Genomic DNA, 19,356 nt, shown 5'->3' with positions numbered 1-19,356 from the left:
CAAAGCTTTGCAAGTGGTGAAGCAGTGCTGCAGGTGTCTCTCCTCTCTATCTCCACTACCCTCTTGATTTCTGAGTGTCTCTATCCAATAAATAAAGATAAAAAAATTAAAGAAAAAAGAATGTACAGTAACACAGACTTTCTGTTCCGTGTGTATTTGCTAATAATTCATTTTTACCCTTATTCTTTAACCAGAGCTCACTTGCTTCTGTGTTCTCTCCCTCTCTCTAATTAATTTATTGTATAAAGACAGAAAGAAACTGATATGGAAGGGGGAGGAAGAGAGGGTGAGAAAGAGACACCTGTAGCACTGCTTCGCCACTTGTAAAGTTTCCCTGTGCAGTTGAGAACCAAGGGCTTAAGCCTGAGTCTAATGCGTATACTTAACTAAGTGCACCACCATGCAGCTTCTGTATGGAATAATTCCCTGGCTTATGTAAATACTCAGAATGTTATTTGTGAAACCAGGCAAAGACTAAAAGTGAGCTGTAATGATGCTTTTATCATTTAACAATTTAAAATGGCACATTTAGAAATCTATATTTTAAATTATACAACATTTCCTTAAAATAATTTCTTACTAGACCATAGAAATGATTGAGAAAGAACAGAGAGAAGTGGAAAGACGACCAATCACAAAAATAACTCATAAAGGTGAAATAGAAATTGAAAGTGATGCTCCAATGAAAGAGCAGGAAGCAGCAATGGAAATTCAGGTAAATAAAAATTAAAATGTCATATTTTCTAGTGCCCAGAACATGAAGACTCAGAAAAGGTTTAGTTGCCTAGTTGTAAAGTAGAAGAATTTAAAGTAGTCCACCTTTTAAAGTAGCCTATTTTAATTGCACCAAAGTAAAAGATTGGCATGGGTGGGCAGGAAGAGTACAGGTCCTGGAAAAGGATGACAGAGGACCTAGTGGGGGTTGTATTGTTATGTGGAAAACACAGAAATATTATGCATGTACAAACTATTGTATTTACTGTTGACTGTAAGACATTAGTCCCCAATAAATAATTTTTTAAAAAGTAACCCATTTTATAGGTTTTATTGAGATTTTATCATTTGTATTAACATATATAGTATTCATCTGTTGGACAGTTGTTTAAATGTATTTTCCAGGGGTCTTTATGACTTAGTGGGGGAGGGGAAGTAAGTAGGCACATCTGACTGTTGAGAACTCCCCCCGCCCCAAACATTAGGAAATAATATGCAATCTTTTTAGAAGTCTTGACTCTCCACCCCACCCCCCCAAATATTAGGAAGTAATATGCAATCTTTTTGGAAGCTTTGATATGTAAGAACTATTTGAGGATTTGCTGTATTTTAAGTCATTGATATGCTTATTATTTTAAGGAAGTAGCAAAAAAACAACAGGTGAAGGAACAAGTTTGTTTTGGAAAAGTATTAATTTGAATTATAAGTTAATTTTAATTGTCAAATTTTGTCTACTAAAACTTTTTTACTCTAATTTTTGTTAGGAATCTACAGCGAATAAGTCATCGGAAAAGACAGAAGGATCTGAAAAACAAAAAGAAGATAATGACTCCATGTCTAAAGATACCACTAGTCAGCACAGACAACATCTTTTTGATCTTAATTGTAAAATTTGCATAGGTAATTGGCCATTTTTCCTTATAAAATGTTGCTTTCATTTAGAAAGGATGGGGCAGTACTTGTTACTTGTGATATCAGTAACTTTTTGTTAACCTAGTATTGGTAGTAAATTACCTACCCATTTCCTTTGACGGGTAGTATGACTTTTGTGACTGATTTTTGCCGTTGGTATATTTCAATATCATAGAGTAGCTTACTATCTTAAATTGATTATATTATGTAAAATTACAATGTATTAACCAGTGTCAGCTGATGAAAATTTAACTAGTAGAATAGATAAAACAAATTGCAGACAGTTTTGATGGTACTGTCATTTACTGAGTGGAGTTGTAAATTAGTATTTCTATTTTATTATAATACAACATGAAAGATGTCAGAAATTGCCTTCTCTCTAATGTGCTTATCTCTGGCCACTCATTAAATAAATGTATTTTGAACTATTATTTCTTACAAGCTCTTATTTGTACAGGGAATGTACTGGTAAAAAGTAAGATATTACCCATACCAGAAGAGAAACTAATGTAGTGGCAAAATAGTGACAAATTTAGTTAACTATCAAGGAAGTCTAACTTAAACTGGGTACTAGGAGCAAATTAGCTAAGAAATTGATAGTTAAGCTGAGATATGAGAGTTGAGATGTGTGTCTGCCAAGAAACACTTATTATTTTATTAATAGATACTAGGAATTCATGTAAAAAGGCAGACAAAAATAGAGACATACTGTTTAAAGAGATTTAGAAATCTGGTTTTGTAGTACTTTAATAGCTATAGCTTTTCAGACTTCATATTGTAATTGAGTAGTGAAATAAATAATGACTAGCAGACAAAAATAGAATAAAAAATACTACTTTGAATAACACTCCTAAACTTAAGTAGAACTTTGTCAAACTTTAGTTTCAGTTACCTATACATGACTAGAAAACACAGATTCACATGCATGCATTACACACAAGGTTGTGAGTATATAGGCCCGCCCCCTCCCTCCTTCCCTCCCTCCCTCCTCTCTTTTCCCTTCCCTTCCCTTCCCTTCCCTTCCCTTCCCTTCCCTTCCCTTCCCTTCCCTTCCCTTCCCTTCCCTTCCCTTCCCTTCCCTTCCCTTCCCTTCCCTTCCCTTCCCTTCCCTTCCCTTCCCTTCCCTTCCCTTCCCTTCCCTTCCCTTCCCTTCCCTTCCCTTCCCTTCCCTTCCCTTCCCTTCCCTTCCCTTCCCTTCTCTTCTCTCTTCTTTTCTCTTCTCTTTTCTCTTTTCTTTCCTTCCTTCCTTCCTTCTTTCATTCCCCGTCCTTCCTTTCCTCCTCTCCTCTCCCCTCCCCTCCCCTTTTCCCTTCTCCCAGAGCACTGTTAAGCTCTGGCTTATGGTTTTAGGTGGGCTTGAACCTGGGACTTTAGAGCCTCAAACATGAAAGTGTTTTGCATACCCATTATGCTATCTCACCCCACTATGAAATATTTAGATATATGAATTTACATGTATAGGTAAATAATAGGTACTGTTATAAAATATTACTTTACAGTCAGATCATAACTTTAAAAAATTACTTTTGGGACTGGTGGTTGCACACCTGATTGAGACATTACCATGTGCAAGGACCTACTGGGTTCAAGCCCCCAGGTCCCCACCTGCAAGCAGAAAGCTTCATGAGCAGTGAAGCAGTGCTACAGGTATCTTTCTTTCTCCCTCTGTATCTCCCATCCCTTAAAATTTCTCTGTCCTGTCAATAAAAATATATATAAATGTTAAACAGTCTACTTTTGTAGACTACATTAAAGAGATTGGTATTTTATCTTATCTAAGATCAGTAAATAATATCGAAGGGTTTTTAGACCAGGGAGTGACTTGATAACTAAGAATTTTTGTATACCTGACTTTGAGAAGAGACTGCAATTAAAGAATCCATGTGAAAAGGAGGGAAACTAGGTAGGTAGCCTTTACTCTAGTCCAAGTGGGAGATAAAAGGTAGATTTTTTTTAAAAAGTAAATTTATTAATTTTTAATATTATATGGTTGATATAACAGGAAAAAATAAATAATTAAAACAGTGATAAGATATGAGAGCTTTTATACCATCAGATAGTTTTAACTATAGTGGTAGGATTAGAACTAGAGGTACTGGGATTAAAGTTAGATACTGGGGTATGTTAAGGAAGAGTTCAGCTTATATCCAGTTTATTGAAGAAGGAGATAAGACTAATGGTATGACTGTCAGATTTCACTGTACTATACTAAAGGAATGGTATGCCTTGTTCAGTAACAACTCTTCAGGTTAGTTGATCTGTTACCCGTTGTCATTATATTAGAGAATAGATAAAAATGTGAATTCAGTAGTTTTTCTATAGTAAAAATATCTTCTTAAAGTTTTGTGCACATTTCATAATTTGTGCAATAGTAAAGAATTTTTTTCAGTTATTGTTATCCATAATCTATTCATAAGTACATCTATTGTCTTATAGGAAAAATTATAAAGATACTTTTAGCTATTTAATTTTAATAATTTTCCTAGTAATAGTTCAATAAACTAACATAGAATGCAAAAACATGGGAGTCGGGCAGTAGCACAGTGGGTTAAGCTCATGTGGCTCAGTGCAAGGACCGGCGTAAGGATCCCCGTTCGAACCCTTAGCTCCCCACCTGCAGGGGAGTTGCTTCACAAGCGGTGAAGCAGGTCTGCAAGTGTCTGTCTTTCTCTCCCCCTCTCTGTCTTCCCCTCCTCTCCATTTCTTTCTGTCCTATCCAACAACGATGACATCAATAATTACAGAAATAAATTAAAAAAAAAAAGAATGCAAAAACACTAGCTGAAGACTACATATTTTCAGAAAGTTTGTGATCTTTCTTGATGCTGTGGTTTAAAAATGAATATTTTCTAAACTTCACTGAAATTTTTATGGTTAGTGACAAAGTAACTGCGCTATGTATATAGTCTTAAACTGCTACTACATATAACGCAAACTAGGATATGTTTCCTTATAAATTTAGTTCAAATTCTCCAGGCTGTTTGAGTTACAGGTAGTTGGTTTTTTTTTTTTTTTGCATATAGTTTTAATTTTAAAAATTATTATTTGGAAATCAAAAAGGCTGTTAAATACTGTAATTATAATGCTTATATTTTAGCCTGAGTTACTAGGTTAATCTTTTCACATAAAAAATGAGGTGTATAATATTTACTATTAGAAATGCTGATAGCTTAAAATCACTTCAGGAATATGTGGTTGTGTAGTAGTTGAATCAGCAAAACTGAATAACTATCATTAATGATATTACAGAAATTTCAGCTTACAATAATGATTTATTTTGGTTTCTTCTGGTTTTAGGTCGAATGGCACCACCAGTAGATGATCTGTCTCCCAAAAAAGTGAAAGTCGTTATTGGAGTATCTCGTAAGCATTCAGACAATGAAGCAGACAGTCTAGCTGATGCATTGTCTTCAACCTCAAATATTCTGTCTTCTGAATTCTTTGAAGAGGAGAAGCAGGAGTCTCCAAAGTCAGCATTTTCTCCTGCTCCTCGGTAAATTTCTGTTAGTTATGACTTTTATTAAGAATAATTATAAATCGGGAGTCGGGTGGTAGTGCAGTGGGTTAAGCGCATGTGGCGCAAAGTGCAAGGACCGGCCTAAGGATGCTGGAGTCGCTTCACAGGCGGTGAAGCAGGTCTGCAGGTGTCCATCTTTCTCTCCCCCTCTCTGTCTTCCCCTCCTCTCTCTATTTCTCTCTGTCCTATGCAACAACGACGACATCAGTAACCATAATAACTACAACAATAAAAAGAACAACAAGGGCAATAAAAGGGAATAAATAAATATTTTTAAAAATTAAGGGAAAAAAAGAATAATTATAAATCATTGTCAGATCATACTTGGAGTTCTTTAAAAGCAGAAATGTGACTTTTTTTTCCAAGAAAGTAACCCTACAAGGCTCAGTGATGAGTCATTGATAGAGCACACGTTATCATGTGATCTCAGGTTCAAGACCCCAGTCATCTGCAGGTGGGAAGTCCAGGCCGTGTAGCTGCTTGGCCAGGAAGAGTTGGAAATTGGTAGAGTATTACTGCAAGTGCCTCTTCTTTTTTGTGTCTCTCACCATCTGTAATTCTTTGTCTTTTTACCCTCTACCAAAAAGAAAGAAATAGGAAGAAAAAATAGTGACTGCCCTGGTGGCAGAAAAATAAATGAAAGAAAGAAATTCTACCTTCCTGTATTCAAAACTGATTTGAGATAAAAAAAAAATAAATAAGACTCTGAAAATTATTTTAGAAACTTGAATGTTTGACCTGTTTTCTTACATTTTTTTTTTCCTCCCTTAAACACTAATGGGTACTTGTGGGCAGTTCAGTATTCTTAATCTGAATTCACAGGTTAAGCACCCAGAGGTACATTCCTGTCACTGGCAAGTGTGCCAATTTGGTGCCAGCCATCACTGAGTATGGCTTTTTGAGTCCTGGGAATCTACACATTTTTGCACTCACCTGTGGCTTAGTAGTTTCTAAAGAATCCTGGTTGTATTTTGTTGAGTTTTCAGGTTATTTTTTTTGTTCCTTTTTCTAGTTGCTTAGGGAAGTGATATGAGAAAGTTGTTACTCCATAGCCATGCCTCCAGAAGTCAGTCAGTCAGTCAGTCTTTCTCTTTTCTCCGTGTCTGTCTGTCTGTCTCTCTCTCTCTCTACTCCTCTCTCTCTCTTCTCCCCTCTCTCTCCTCCCTCTCCCTCTCAGCACCAAAGCTTCCTTCATGGTGGTGAGGGCCAGGCTTGAACTTGGGTTGTATAGGTGACAAAACACAATATCCAAGTGTGCTGTTTAGTTGGCCTTGATCACTTTAAAATTCCCTTTAGTTATGTTGGTCCCAAAAGGCAAGGGATTGGTCACTAAAGAAAAACTGCACTTCTCTGGGGCTTAATTCATCACCGTCAGTCTGAAAAAATGGCTTTGTAAAGCATGGCTATATTAATATGAACATCATTTTATGCAGTACTAAAGATTGAACTCAGTTTCATACATACATCCTACTGTTGAGTCACCTCTCTGACCCGTTTTATGTTTATGACAGAGAAAGAAAAAAAAAAAAACACAGCTCCTTTACTGCCTATGGATTTTTTATTTGTTCTGTCTTTGTTGGTGTTGGGTGGTGCCGGGGGTCAAATCAGGGCTCTGTACATGTAAAGCAGGTGCTCTACTATTAAACCGCCTGTATGCTCCCATAGCATAAGTCAACGAAATAAAAATACATATTCTTTAGTCAATAGCCTTTACACATTTTGACTTCTTTAATGTGCTAAAAAAGAAACAGTTGATAACGATATATGAAGTGGTTTTATTCATGTGCATATCTTTAGAATAAAAGCTTCTTAATGTTATTTTGTAGTCCAGAGATGCCTGGAACTGTCGAAGTTGAGTCAACTTTCCTGGCTCGATTGAACTTCATTTGGAAAGGTTTTATCAACATGCCTTCTGTCGCAAAATTTGTTACCAAAGCTTACCCGGTGTCTGGTTCTCCTGAATACTTGACAGAGGTACTGTGAATTATTTTGCTGTTCTTAGCGTATGTGGTTCTGAAAGCAGTAGGCAGTAAAAATAAATAAATAAATAAATAAATCGCTTTATTTATGTTTTTAAATTTCTTTATTGAGGAATTAATGTTTTATATTCAACAGTAAGTACAGTAGTTTGTACATGCATAACATTTCCCAGTTTTCCATATAACAATACAACCCCCACTAGGTCCTCTGTCATCCTTTTTGGATCTGTATTCTCCCCACTCACCCACCCCAGAGTCATTTACTTTGGTGCAATATTCAAATTCCAGTTCAGGTTCTACTTGTGTTTTCTTTTCTGATCTTGTTTTTCAACTTCTGCCTGAGAGTGAGATCATCCCATATTCATCCTTCTGTTTCTGACTTATTTCACTTAACATGAATTTTTCTTTTTTTAATTTTTTTATTATCTTTATTTGATAGAGACAGCCAGAAATCAAGAGGGAGAGGGGATAGAGAGCAAAAGAGACAGAGAGACACCTGAAGTACTGCTTCACCACTCGTGAAGCTGTCCCCTGCAGGTGGGGACCGGGGACTTGAACCTGGATTCTTGCACATTGTAACATGTGCACTCAAGCAGGTGAGCCACCACCCGGCCCCAACATGAGTTTTTCAAGGTCCATCTGAGATCAGCTGAAAACGGTTAAGTCACCATTTTTTATAGCTGAGGAATATATATATATATATACCACAACTTGCTTAGCCATTCATCTGTTGTTGGACACCTGGCTTGCTTCCAGGTTTTGGCAGCTTTGTGCTGCCAAGAACATATGTGTGTACACAGATCTTTTTGGATGAGTGTGTTGGGTTCCTTAGCATATATTCCCAGGAGAGGAGTTGCAGGATCATAGGGTAGGTCCATTTCTAGCCTTCTGAGAGTTCTCCAGACTGTTCTCCACAGAGGTTGGACCAATTGACATTCCCACCAGCAGTGTAGGAGGGTTCCTTTGACCCCACACCCTCTCCAGCATTTGCTGCTGTTACCTTTTCTGATGTATGACATTCTCACAGGAGTGAATAATTCACTTTAATTAATAATAAAGTACTCATTAACAACAACCATCACACTATTCAACTAATGGGATTATAAGTTCATAAAGGGATGTTATTGAATTATAGAAAACTATTATTTGGAAAGTTTAAACCTATGAGTCTTACGTACTCTTTTCATGATATACTGCAATATGTTCGAGAATTTAGAGATTAATGAGTGTCCACATGGATGTTTTTCTCTAAATAAAGACTTACATAAAATATTGACATACTTTTTACCTTCAGTGCTCACCATAGGAAGATTTTTTGTTATAAATAAATCTTAAAATTATGTTACCCCAATTTTATGAGTACAGTTTTTCCTTTCCTTTTTTTCTCTTTCCCTCAGCAGAGTTATTGCCAGGCCTCAGTGCCAGCACTATGAATCCACTGCTCTCAGTTATTTGCCTTTTTCTGTGAACATGATATAGATTGCCTTTGAAACTTTGTATACCCATGAAACCAATAGCCATAGTTGCTGCAGTTCTGTCCTTGTTTGTTTTTTTTTTTGTGTTTGTTTGTTTTGTTTTTTGTCTTTCAATTTTTATAATTTTTATTTATAAAAAGGAAACACTGACAAGAACCGTAGGATAAGAGGGTTACAACTCCACACAATTCCCACCACCAGAACTTCGTATCCCATCCCCTCCCCTGATAGCTTTCCTTTTCTTTAATCCTGTGGGAGTATGGACCCAGGGTCGCCATGAGGTGCAGAAGATGGAAGGTCTGGCTTCTGTCATTGCTTCCCTGCTGAACATGGGTGTTGGCAGGTCTTATCCATACTCCCAGCCTCCCCCCCCACCCCCACCCCCAGTAGGGCGAGAGTCATCATGGAGTGTAGAAGGTGGAAGGTCTGGCTTCTGTAATTGCTTCCCCACTGAACATGGGTGTTGACAGGTTGATAAATACTCCCAGCCTGTCTCTCTCTTTCCCTATTGGGGCAGGGCTCTGGAGAAGCAGGGCTCCAGGACACATTGGTGGGGTTGTCTTTCCAGGGAAATTGGTTTGCATTATGGCATCATCTGGAACCTGGTGGCTAAAAAAAGAATTAACATATAAAGCTGAACAAATTGTTTACTAATCATGCCTTGGTTGTTTTTATACCTAAGGGGAGGAACTGGTAAGCATTTATTGAAAATGCTAGGTGTAGTTTTTCAATATTATGATAAATCAGAGAGTACAGCACTTCTTGGACTATTTTGAAGAAAGTTTATATTTTTCTCTATGTAGCACACATACACTATATTTTTCTTGAGGTTGTATTTTGCTATTATGTTCATATTGAAATTAGCTTTTTTATTCACTCTGTCCATTAACCACGAAGGCAAAAGGCTAAAAAATTCCTTTCAGTTTTTCAAAAAGCCCACTTTTTAAAAAAAGTTTATTTATTTATGAGAAAGGAAGAGCTATAACTGTAACCTGAGTATAACTGGAGCACCTGTGATATCAGGGATTGAACACAGGATTTCATACATGCAAGTCCTATTTATTACTCACTGTTTCACCTCCAGGGCCACATACCTATTTATGTTTTTTAAAGGCTAACATATACTTTCCATTGGAATAGACTGATCTTAGTAAACTCACCATCTTGGTTCCTGTTTAGTGTTGATCAGTTTATTTAGTTTTAATTACGTTTCTGATTATTAACTGAATTACTACTTTCACGCATAGCTTACTTGGTATATTATATTTTAAAAACATTAACTTTACTTTTAAAAAAATCAAGTTTTCAGGGCCAGGCAGTGGTGTACCCAGTTGAGTGCACACATAACCATGTGCAAGGACCTGGGTTTGAGTCCTCACTCCCTACCTACAAGGGAGTGCAGCTCTCTCAATTTCTCTCTATCCTATCAAACAAAATAGGAAGGGAAGAAGGAAGGAAGGAGGGAGGGCAACAAAAAAGGGGGGGATGGCCTCTGGGATTGACGATTTATAGTGCTGGCACCAAACCCCAGCGATAACTCTGGTGGCAATAAAAAAAGAAAATTCTAATTTCATATGTAAAGTGACTAGTATTCACATGTAACATACACATAGTCTATACATAATTTACAATAGATAATTTACAATATTGAATACAATGAAATATGTAAATAGTTGTTATACTATATTGTTTAGGGATCTAACTCAAGGATAAGATAAATTTGAAAGTTTAGTATGCATTTATTTTAGACTTAACTATATAGTCCATATTTTTTATCTGTAGTTATGGAACTCATGGCTTTGGAAGCATAAGTATAATTTTTGTTCACTATTTAATGATCTCTTTATTTACTTTCTTTGTCATTGTTTCAAATTAGCCTCAGAAGTAAAATTGTGAGTGATTAGCATTATAATAAAGTTATCCTTTGTAGATTGATTATTTTTGTTTGTGAAAGAGACTGGAAGTGGTGTCTCAACTGGTAAACTGCCGGGCTGCTAACAGCCACTTAATCTCTCCCTAGGTGCCTCTCTGTCCACTAGCCACATGTGTTTGCACTCACCGGTGATTTGGTGGGTTTCTGAAGTCAATCTAGTCCTGTCTTGTTGCAGTCCCAGGTGGTCTCCTTTGGTATTCCTCTGATTATATTTATTTTTATCACAGGATCTACCAGATAGTATTCAAGTAGGTGGTAGGATATCACCTCAGACGGTTTGGGATTATGTGGAAAAAATTAAAGCATCAGGAACCAAGGTAAGGAAAGTTTTTTTTTTTTTTCCTCCTTTCTCCCCACCATACCACTATGAAAGAATATCTGAAAACTAGACTACAAAGGTGTTCTATATATTTTTTCCCTTTTGTTGCCCTTGTTTTTTATTATTGTAGTTATTGGTAGTTATTGTTGTTGTTGTTGGATAGGACAGAGAGAAATGGAGAGAGGAGGGGAAGACAGAGAGGGGGAGAGAAAGACATCTGCAGACCTGCTTCACCGCCTGTGAAGCGACTCCCCTGCAGGTGGGGAGCCAGGGGCTTGAACCGGGATCCTTAGTCGGTCCTTGAACTTTGCGCCACCTACACTTAACCCGCTGACCTACTGTCTGACTCCCTACAGAGGTGTTTTATTATTTTTTTTAAAGATTTTGTTTATTCATTAGAAAGATAGGAAGAGAGAGAACCAGACATCACTCTGGTACATATGCTGCGTGATTTTTGCCAGTACAAATTCTGATCTGTATAACTTGCCTAATTAAACTAAAGACATTTCCTAAGACTGAATGCGGAGGTGCAAAAGTCACACATAAGAACACCTCTGTAGTGGTCTGGGAGGTGGCACAGTGGATAAAGCATTGGACTCTCAAGCATGAGATCCTGAGTTCAATCCCTGGCAGCACATGTACCAGAGTGATGTCTGGTTCTTTCCCTCTCTCTTCCTATTTTTCTAATGAATAAATAAAATCTTTAAAAAAAAAAAAAAAAACACTTCTGTAGGGAGTCAGGCAGGCCCCCTTTCTAGTGTGCTTTTTTGGTGTTTTTTTAAAAAAGAAAAAACTTGGGGCTGGGTGGTCGTGCACCTGGTTGAGCATACATGCTACAAAGACCCCAGTTCGAGCCCTTGGTTCCCACCTGCAAGGGGAAAGCTTTGCGAGTAGTGAAGCAGGGCTGCAGGTGTCTCTCTGTCTTTCTCCCTTCCTGTCACCCCTTCCCTCTCAATTTTTGGCTGTCTCAATCCAATAAATAAATAAAGGTAATAAAAATTTTAAAAAAGAAAAAGGAAAAACTTTAGAATAACTACTAGGATTTATTTTGGAATGTCACATTGCATTGATTATAGACATTTGTTTTAGTTAGGATGTAGGCTAAGTTGTTACAATAAAGAGACCCTAAATACAGTGCCTCAGTACTGGAGTTGTTGTTGTTGTTATTATTTTCTTAAGTAGGTTAGTCATTGAGGGTGATTGAGCAGCTGTGGTGCTATAGAATCATGCAGAGACCAGACCCCTTCTGTCTTTTTGTTGGTTGTTGTTGTTTCCAATATTGTTGCCCTTATCCTTCAGGCCTGTTTAACACTGATTCATAAGTATGGGGGGAGGAGGAAGAATGGGAATGAGATAAGGAATGATTTTGCTGCTAGTTGCTGTAAAAGCAAGACTTAGGAATTGCACTTAAGAGTTTTGCTGGGAGTCGGGCTGTAGCGCAGCGGGTTAAGTGCAGGTGGCGCAAAGCACAAGGACCGGCATAAGGATCCCGGTTCGAACCCCGGCTCCCCACCTGTAGGGGAGTCGCTTCACAGGCAGTGAAGCAGGTCTGCAGGTGTCTATCTTTCTCTCCTCCTCTCTGTCTTCCCCTCCTCTCTCCATTTCTCTCTGTCCTATCCAACAACGACAACAACAACAATAACTACAACAATAAAAAAAAAAAACAAGGACAACAAAAGGGAATAAATAAATAAAATAAATATATAAAAAACAAGAGTTTTGCTTCCTCTGATTTCCACCGGTAAAAACTTATATAGCTTTATATAGTTAATAAAGAGGTTGAGGAATGTAATCGCTTTTGGAACGGCCATGTGCCCAGTTGAAAGTTAAGGGCTTCACTCTAATAGGAAAGAAAGATAGATATTAGAAGTTAACTAACTAGTAGTCTGTATCACAATACTTCTCCCCCCCTCACTATTTTTTTTTACTTCTTAACTCATAGAAACTACACAGGAAAAAATAACTATTGACATAGTTTTTCTCTATGGAATAATAGTACCTACTACATGGTAGACATTAAAAAATCTTTACTAAGTGAACGTTATTTTTGGCTAAATTTTAAGCATCTAAACTTTATTCAAAATTAATAAAATAATAAACACAGTTATAGGTAAGTGACCATTCAGTATATTTGGGCAGAGTATAAAACATTTATGTATCCACAAATAGGTATTCAGCATCAGCACAGACTATATAGTCTCTGTAGTCAAAATCCTATCAATTATTATTTTCTTTTAATTAATTAATTAATTTATTTATTTATTTATTTTAGAGGCAGAAGAAGAGAGCAAAAAAGACCACAGCACTGAATCTTTCTTCAGTACAGTGGGGACAAGGTTCAAACCTGGGTTATGCATATGGCAAAGCCACACACTATCCAAGTGAGCTATTTTGCCACCCTATTCTGTGAAAAAAAAAAAAAAATCCTCTTCTGTATTACTACATTAATACCAAATTGGAACTATCTTTTCTATTTGATCAAGGCCAGGGACCCAGATGCAAGCAAATGAATTCCTAAATAAACAAAATGGCTTTATAGGATTAATAGCTGAGTTGTATTTATGACAGGTCTTTTTACCTAAACCTAAACCCATTATCCCTAAATTCAGTCCTTGTAAATTGGATTATCAGTAAACTTGTGTTTGTGGTGGTAAATACTATTTGTTGGCTGTATGCCGAGAATATAGGCAACCTTCTATGGATATTACGACACTGGATATAGTATGGTTATCAAAAGATGAGTTTAATTGTTATCTTTGCCAGTGACAAGTGTGTCACTGCTAACAAATTAATTTTACTCAATTTATTTTTTTATGTGAGAGTGTGTGTGTGCGTGCACGCTCGCGCTGAGTAGTGGGTTACAAGATTAAAGAGTGTAGTTCTATATACCACCCCTACCGCCAAAGTTCTGTGTCTCTCAATTTCCCACCTTCCAAAGATAACCACCATAGTTCTCACAAAGTCTTAGAAACAACTTTCTTGTTTCTGTTTTGTAATGTGTATCAGCTCTCTAGATTCTACATATGAGGGAAGCCATTAGGTAGTTGTTTTTCATCTCTTTACTTATTTCACAAAACATAATCACCTCCAATTCCATCCATTTTGCCCCAAAGGACACAATAAATTATCTTTTTGGTTGCAGATTAGTATCCCATGGGTTACTTGAATTCTTATGGCATAACTTCAGGTGAAGTATATTCAGTATACTTCAGTAGCTTAGCAAAGATCCCTTGCTGAGGTTTTTTTTCCTTTCATTATTATTATCTGAGTTAGAAAATCATGTTAATGGTAGCTATCACCATCATAAATTATCTCTAGAATCAATAGATTATTGAGAAATAGTATTTAAAACCAAATTATTGTTTAGGTTATTTTAAAGCAAATGTTTGTTATTTTCTTAAATAGGAAATTTGTGTGGTTCGCTTCACACCTGTAACAGAAGAGGATCAAATTTCTTATACTTTGCTATTTGCATACTTCAGCAGCAGAAAACGCTATGGAGTAGCTGCTAATAACATGAAGCAGGTTAAAGATATGTACCTTATTCCTTTGGGTGCCACAGATAAAATTCCACACCCTCTTGTGCCTTTTGATGGACCTGGTAGGTATACATTTCTTTTACTATTTTGATTTATTTATTTTTGTATAGAGATAAATTGAGAGAAGGAGAGAGAGAGAGAGACACCTGTAGCACTGCTTCACCTCTTCTGTAGCTTCCACACTGCAGGTGGGGACCAGGGGCTTGAACCTGGGTCCGTGCACACTGTAATGTGTATGCTTAACTATGTGTGCCACTACCTGGCTTTGTAGGTACACATTAATAAAAGATTATGATTAAAATAAAGTGGGATTTGGGAAATTTATTTACTTTCTTGGAATCCAGCACTTAAGAACTGGCGTGGCAGGTGTAGAGATGCCCATTTAGTCGGCTGTGATAGAATATTACTTTTTACTATGACTTCTGAAAGTGAATATTAACTGATGTTTCTTTATTTTATACAGGGCTTGAACTGCATAGACCTAATCTGTTGTTGGGCTTAATTATTCGTCAGAAACTGAAGCGGCAACATAGTGCTAGTGCTAGTGCTAGTACTAGTCATACAGTGGAGGCTCCTGAAAATGTGCAAATAGCAGTGCCACCTGATAAAAAAAGTAAAATAGAAGTTTCCACAGAGGAAGCACCAGAGGAAGAAAGTGACTTTTTTAATTCTTTTACAACTGTATTACACAAGCAGAGAAATAAGCCTCAGCAAACTCTTCAGGAAGACATTCCACTACTAATTGAGCCTTTAACAGAAGTCACCAAACAGGAGCCATCAAAACCATTAAGATTCCTTCCTGGGGTATTGATTGGCTGGGAAAATCAACCTTCTACTCTGGATTTAGCAAATAAGCCTCTTCCTGTGGATGATATTCTTCAAAGCCTTTTGGGAACTACTGATCAAGTATATGAACAAGATCAGTCAGTGATGGAACAAAACACTCTTAAAGAAATTCCATTTATAAATGAGCAAGCCAGCCCAAATGCAGAGAAAATAGATAAAATGGAAGTAACTGATGGTGAGGCCAAGGAGGTAAAAGTCAAAGCAGACAATCTTTCAGAATCTGAAGGTAATTCAGTAGTAGTAGAAGAAACACCAGTAATGAGATCTTCCATTTCTCCTGGACCTTTGACAAATCTTAGTCTTAGAGGTAAACCACCAGATGTTTCTACAGAAGCATTCTTAACAAATTTATCAATTCAGTCAAAGCAGGAGGAAACTGTGGAGAATAAAGAGAGAACATTAAAAAAGCAACTGCTGCCAGATCAAGAGAATAATTTACAAGATAATCAGACATCAAATACCAGCTCTTCATGCAGGTCTAATGTGGGAAAAGGAAACTCAGATGGCAATGTGAGTTGTAGTGAGAATATTGTTGCTAATACAAGATCCCCACAATTTATCAACCTGAAAAGAGACCCTAGACAAGCTGCAGGGCGAAGTCAGCAGATAATGTCTTCAGAAAGCAAAGATGGAGATAGTTGCCAGAATGGTGAAAAAAACACCCTGCCTAGTCTATCAAACAAGGAACACTTAGCAGAACAGGTCAGTGTAGAGGAAAAGTTGTCTTCTATAGAGAAAACCTCTTGTGTTCAGCAGAGTGATGATTCAGGAGTGGCACAGAACTCACCATCAGTTGAAAAGATATACACTTCTCAAGCAGAACAAACAAAACCCTTAAAAGAAGATACTTTAATGCAAAACATTGAAACTTTACACCAGTTTCGAAGAGGATCAACAGCAACATCTCATTTTGAAGGTGGAAGCACATGCCAATCAGAATTTCCTTCTAAAACTGTCAACTTTACCTCTAGAAGCACCAGCCCCAGGGCAAGTGCAAACTTCTCACTGATAAGGCCACAACAGCCCAGCCTTCAGCATCTCAAATCCAATCCCCCTGGGTTTACATTTCCAGGGCCTCCTAATATCCCCCCACAAGGCATGTTTGGATTTCCCCCACACTTGCCACCCCCATTACTTCCCCCTCCAGGCTTTGGATTTGCTCAAAATCCTATGGTTCCCTGGCCACCTGTTGTTCATGTGACAGGCCAACCACAGCGCATGATAGGTCCCCTTTCACAAGCATCGAGATACATAGGGCCACAAAATTTTTATCAGGTTAAAGACATTAGAAGACCAGAAAGGCGTCACAGTGATCCTTGGGGTAGGCAAGACCAACAGCAACTGGACAGGCCATTTAATAGGGTCAAAGGGGACCGCCAGAGATTTTATAGTGACTCACATCACTTGAAAAGAGAGAGGCATGACAAGGAATGGGATCAAGAATCTGAGAGGCATAGACGCAGAGACAGACCCCAAGACAGAGACAGAAAAAGCAGAGAGGAAGGTCACAAAGATAAAGAGAGGGCACGGTTATCTGATCGTGGGGCAGATGGAAAGGCAAGCAGAGATAGTAGAAATGTAGACAAGAAACAAGATAAGCCTAAAACTGAAGACCATGAAAAGGACAAAGAACGAGAGAAAAGTAAACATAATAGAGAAGGAGAAAAGGACAGAGATAGGTACCACAAAGATAGAGACCACACTGACAGAGCTAAAAGCAAAAGGTAAAAATTGCAGGCGGCTTCAAGATTACATTTAAGTAACTTTTAAATGTTGTATCTTAAAAACTGATTGCCTGCTAGGATCGTGCCATCTTTTAAATTTTTAATATTGGTGGTTTGCAGAACAATAAATTCTGTACGGTGCAGAGTCTTCTGTACCAGTGTTCATCCCTTCTTCATACCAACTGTCCTTAGTAATAGGAATTTAATATTTTTAAAAGTTTCACATTGCTGTATATTCAAAGATTTGTTTTATTAATATGCAATAAAGGCTTAGAAAATTTAGTTTTATTCTTTAATTGGTAAATATGGTTAACTATGGAATATATTTACTGCTTTTAGTGAATGTCTTTTATATGACTAATTTGAGAGTAATTTGAGTGTGCTCTGTAAGTTTGTTTCAAATTGCACTGTTGTTAAAGAGATTGTAGAGGAGCAACAAAAAGCCAACCAACGTCATAACCAGATTATATTAATCATTAATCGCGCATTTTTTTTTACCAAGAATCAGAAACTTAAAGAGTAAATTTATTGCTTTATTCTGCAGTCACTGATAGCATTTATTACCATATGCTATAGCATTGTGTTAGGCTCTCATTTTCCTTTTATTTTGGCTCTTCAGAAACTTGAATACTTAAGCTTGTACATGATCTTGTGTTTTGCTATCCTTTTTACTGTAAAATGTAAATATTTTAAGGGATATTTTGATTCTAAATATGATAAAAATTTCTCACCTATTCTCTGTGTGTGTGTGATTTGAAATTCAGTAGTAAAATACTTCTTAAGAGTTTAAATTATCTTCCAGACATTCTTTGTCACTTAGTCAAACACACTTGGGTAGCTATGTCTGATGAGGAGGAGAAAGATTGAATTGTAGGCTATTGACAAAATGTCTATTTCTAAATAGGCTATAATTTGGAATGACCAATGAAAAACTGTGCAGCTATGTCCTACTATATGTTTGTTTCTGAAAGCTACAAACATATCAAAAATTTGTTACACTGACTAGTTATTGTACAACCATAGGAACTCTTAAGAGAAATGTGATGTGAATTTTTAAAAATATACATATATTTTTATTTATTTGTTAATGGTAAGAGACAAATTGAGAGGGAAAGTGGAGGGAAGGACAGAAAGACACCTGCAACCCTGCTTCCACTCCGTGAAGCTTTCCCCTTGCAGGTGGGGACTAGGGGCTTGAACCCTGGTCCTTGCACACTAATGTGAGCACATAACCAGGTGCACCACCACCTGGTCCCTGTGAATTTTTTTAAGTGATACTAACTTTTAGTTTGTTTTGGTGGTAACTGAGTTCTTCTGCTAGTTTTGCTTAAATAGAAAACAGTTTATTATTTATCTACATCTAAATGCGTTTGCATTCTAAACTACACACTATATTGATGGGCCATGAAAAAGAGCAAGATCACTATCTTCACTGACCCATAATGAACAGAAGGTATAAGCAGTTTCACATAATTAGGATAAAGCTTGTTTTCTTTAAAAGTAGTGATAGGGCTAGGTGGTAGAGCACATGGTAAAGCACATACATTACAGTGGACAAGGACCTGGGTTCAATCCGTTGGTCCCCACCTATAAGAGGGAAGCTACTGTAGATGTTTTATTCTCTTTCCACCTACCCCTTCTCAATTACTCTCTGTTTCTATCCTAAATATATATAAATAAAATTAGAAAATCTGTTGATTGAATTAAAAATGGGTTTTGAAACTGAATCTGTGTTGTAAACGGAGCATTGCTCAGCAATGGCAGAGGTGGTACTTGAACCAGCAACTTTGGAACTTAAGAGCTTCAGGCTTGAAAGTCTTTTTGCATCATCATTGTGCTATTTCCCCAGCCCTGCTTTACTATTCTCACTGGAGAGAAGAAAAATGAAGCTCTAAATCTAGCTATTTATCTAGTTTACTACCTCACCTCCATATATATATATATATATTTTTTTTTTTTGGAAGTTGTCATAAAAATTTTGAGGCAGTGGTCCAGGAAGTGGTGCAGTGGATTATTAAGTATTGGACTCTCAAGCATGAGGTCCCAAATTCAATCTCTGGCAGCACATATACCAGAGTGATGTCTTTCTTCTTTCTCATTAATAAATACTTTTAAAAAGTTTTGAGGCAGAGTACTTGTGTTTGAATAAAGTCTATTGTGATCTTTTCCTCTGGAAGTTAAACTGTTAGAAAACATTGTAGACAATCTAAACACCATTTGTAGCGATTTCAGTGCTTTATTATCCATTTCTCAGCCTCCCCATCCCAGCCTGCCCTTCATAAGGAAAACTCAGAACAGAACAAAACAAACAAAAAAAAACCACCTAGCTTTAAAAAATATATATTCCCTTTTTTGTTGCCCTTGTTTTTTATCGTCGTAGTTCTTATTGTTATTGATG

General features: G+C 37.0%; 1 protein-coding gene across 1 annotated transcript in view; it reads left to right on the top strand.

The window, feature by feature from the left end:
* PHF3 (PHD finger protein 3) overlaps nucleotides 1–17,692 on the top strand; it is a 108,732-nt gene extending 91,040 nt beyond the window's left edge. Inside the window, exons 10-16 of the mRNA XM_016194816.2 lie at nucleotides 584–715; nucleotides 1,479–1,614; nucleotides 4,924–5,119; nucleotides 6,970–7,117; nucleotides 10,758–10,847; nucleotides 14,255–14,450; nucleotides 14,852–17,692. Coding sequence (XP_016050302.2) covers nucleotides 584–715; nucleotides 1,479–1,614; nucleotides 4,924–5,119; nucleotides 6,970–7,117; nucleotides 10,758–10,847; nucleotides 14,255–14,450; nucleotides 14,852–16,962 — 3,009 coding nt within the window. The 3' untranslated portion in view covers nucleotides 16,963–17,692. The remainder of the gene's footprint in view (nucleotides 1–583; nucleotides 716–1,478; nucleotides 1,615–4,923; nucleotides 5,120–6,969; nucleotides 7,118–10,757; nucleotides 10,848–14,254; nucleotides 14,451–14,851) is intronic.
* The last annotated feature ends 1,664 nt before the right edge of the window (nucleotides 17,693–19,356 follow it).

This window comes from Erinaceus europaeus, chromosome 4, assembly GCF_950295315.1.
Source record: "Erinaceus europaeus chromosome 4, mEriEur2.1, whole genome shotgun sequence".
Lineage (NCBI taxonomy): Eukaryota > Metazoa > Chordata > Mammalia > Eulipotyphla > Erinaceidae > Erinaceus > Erinaceus europaeus.
This window is presented reverse-complemented; position numbering and strand designations above follow the sequence as displayed.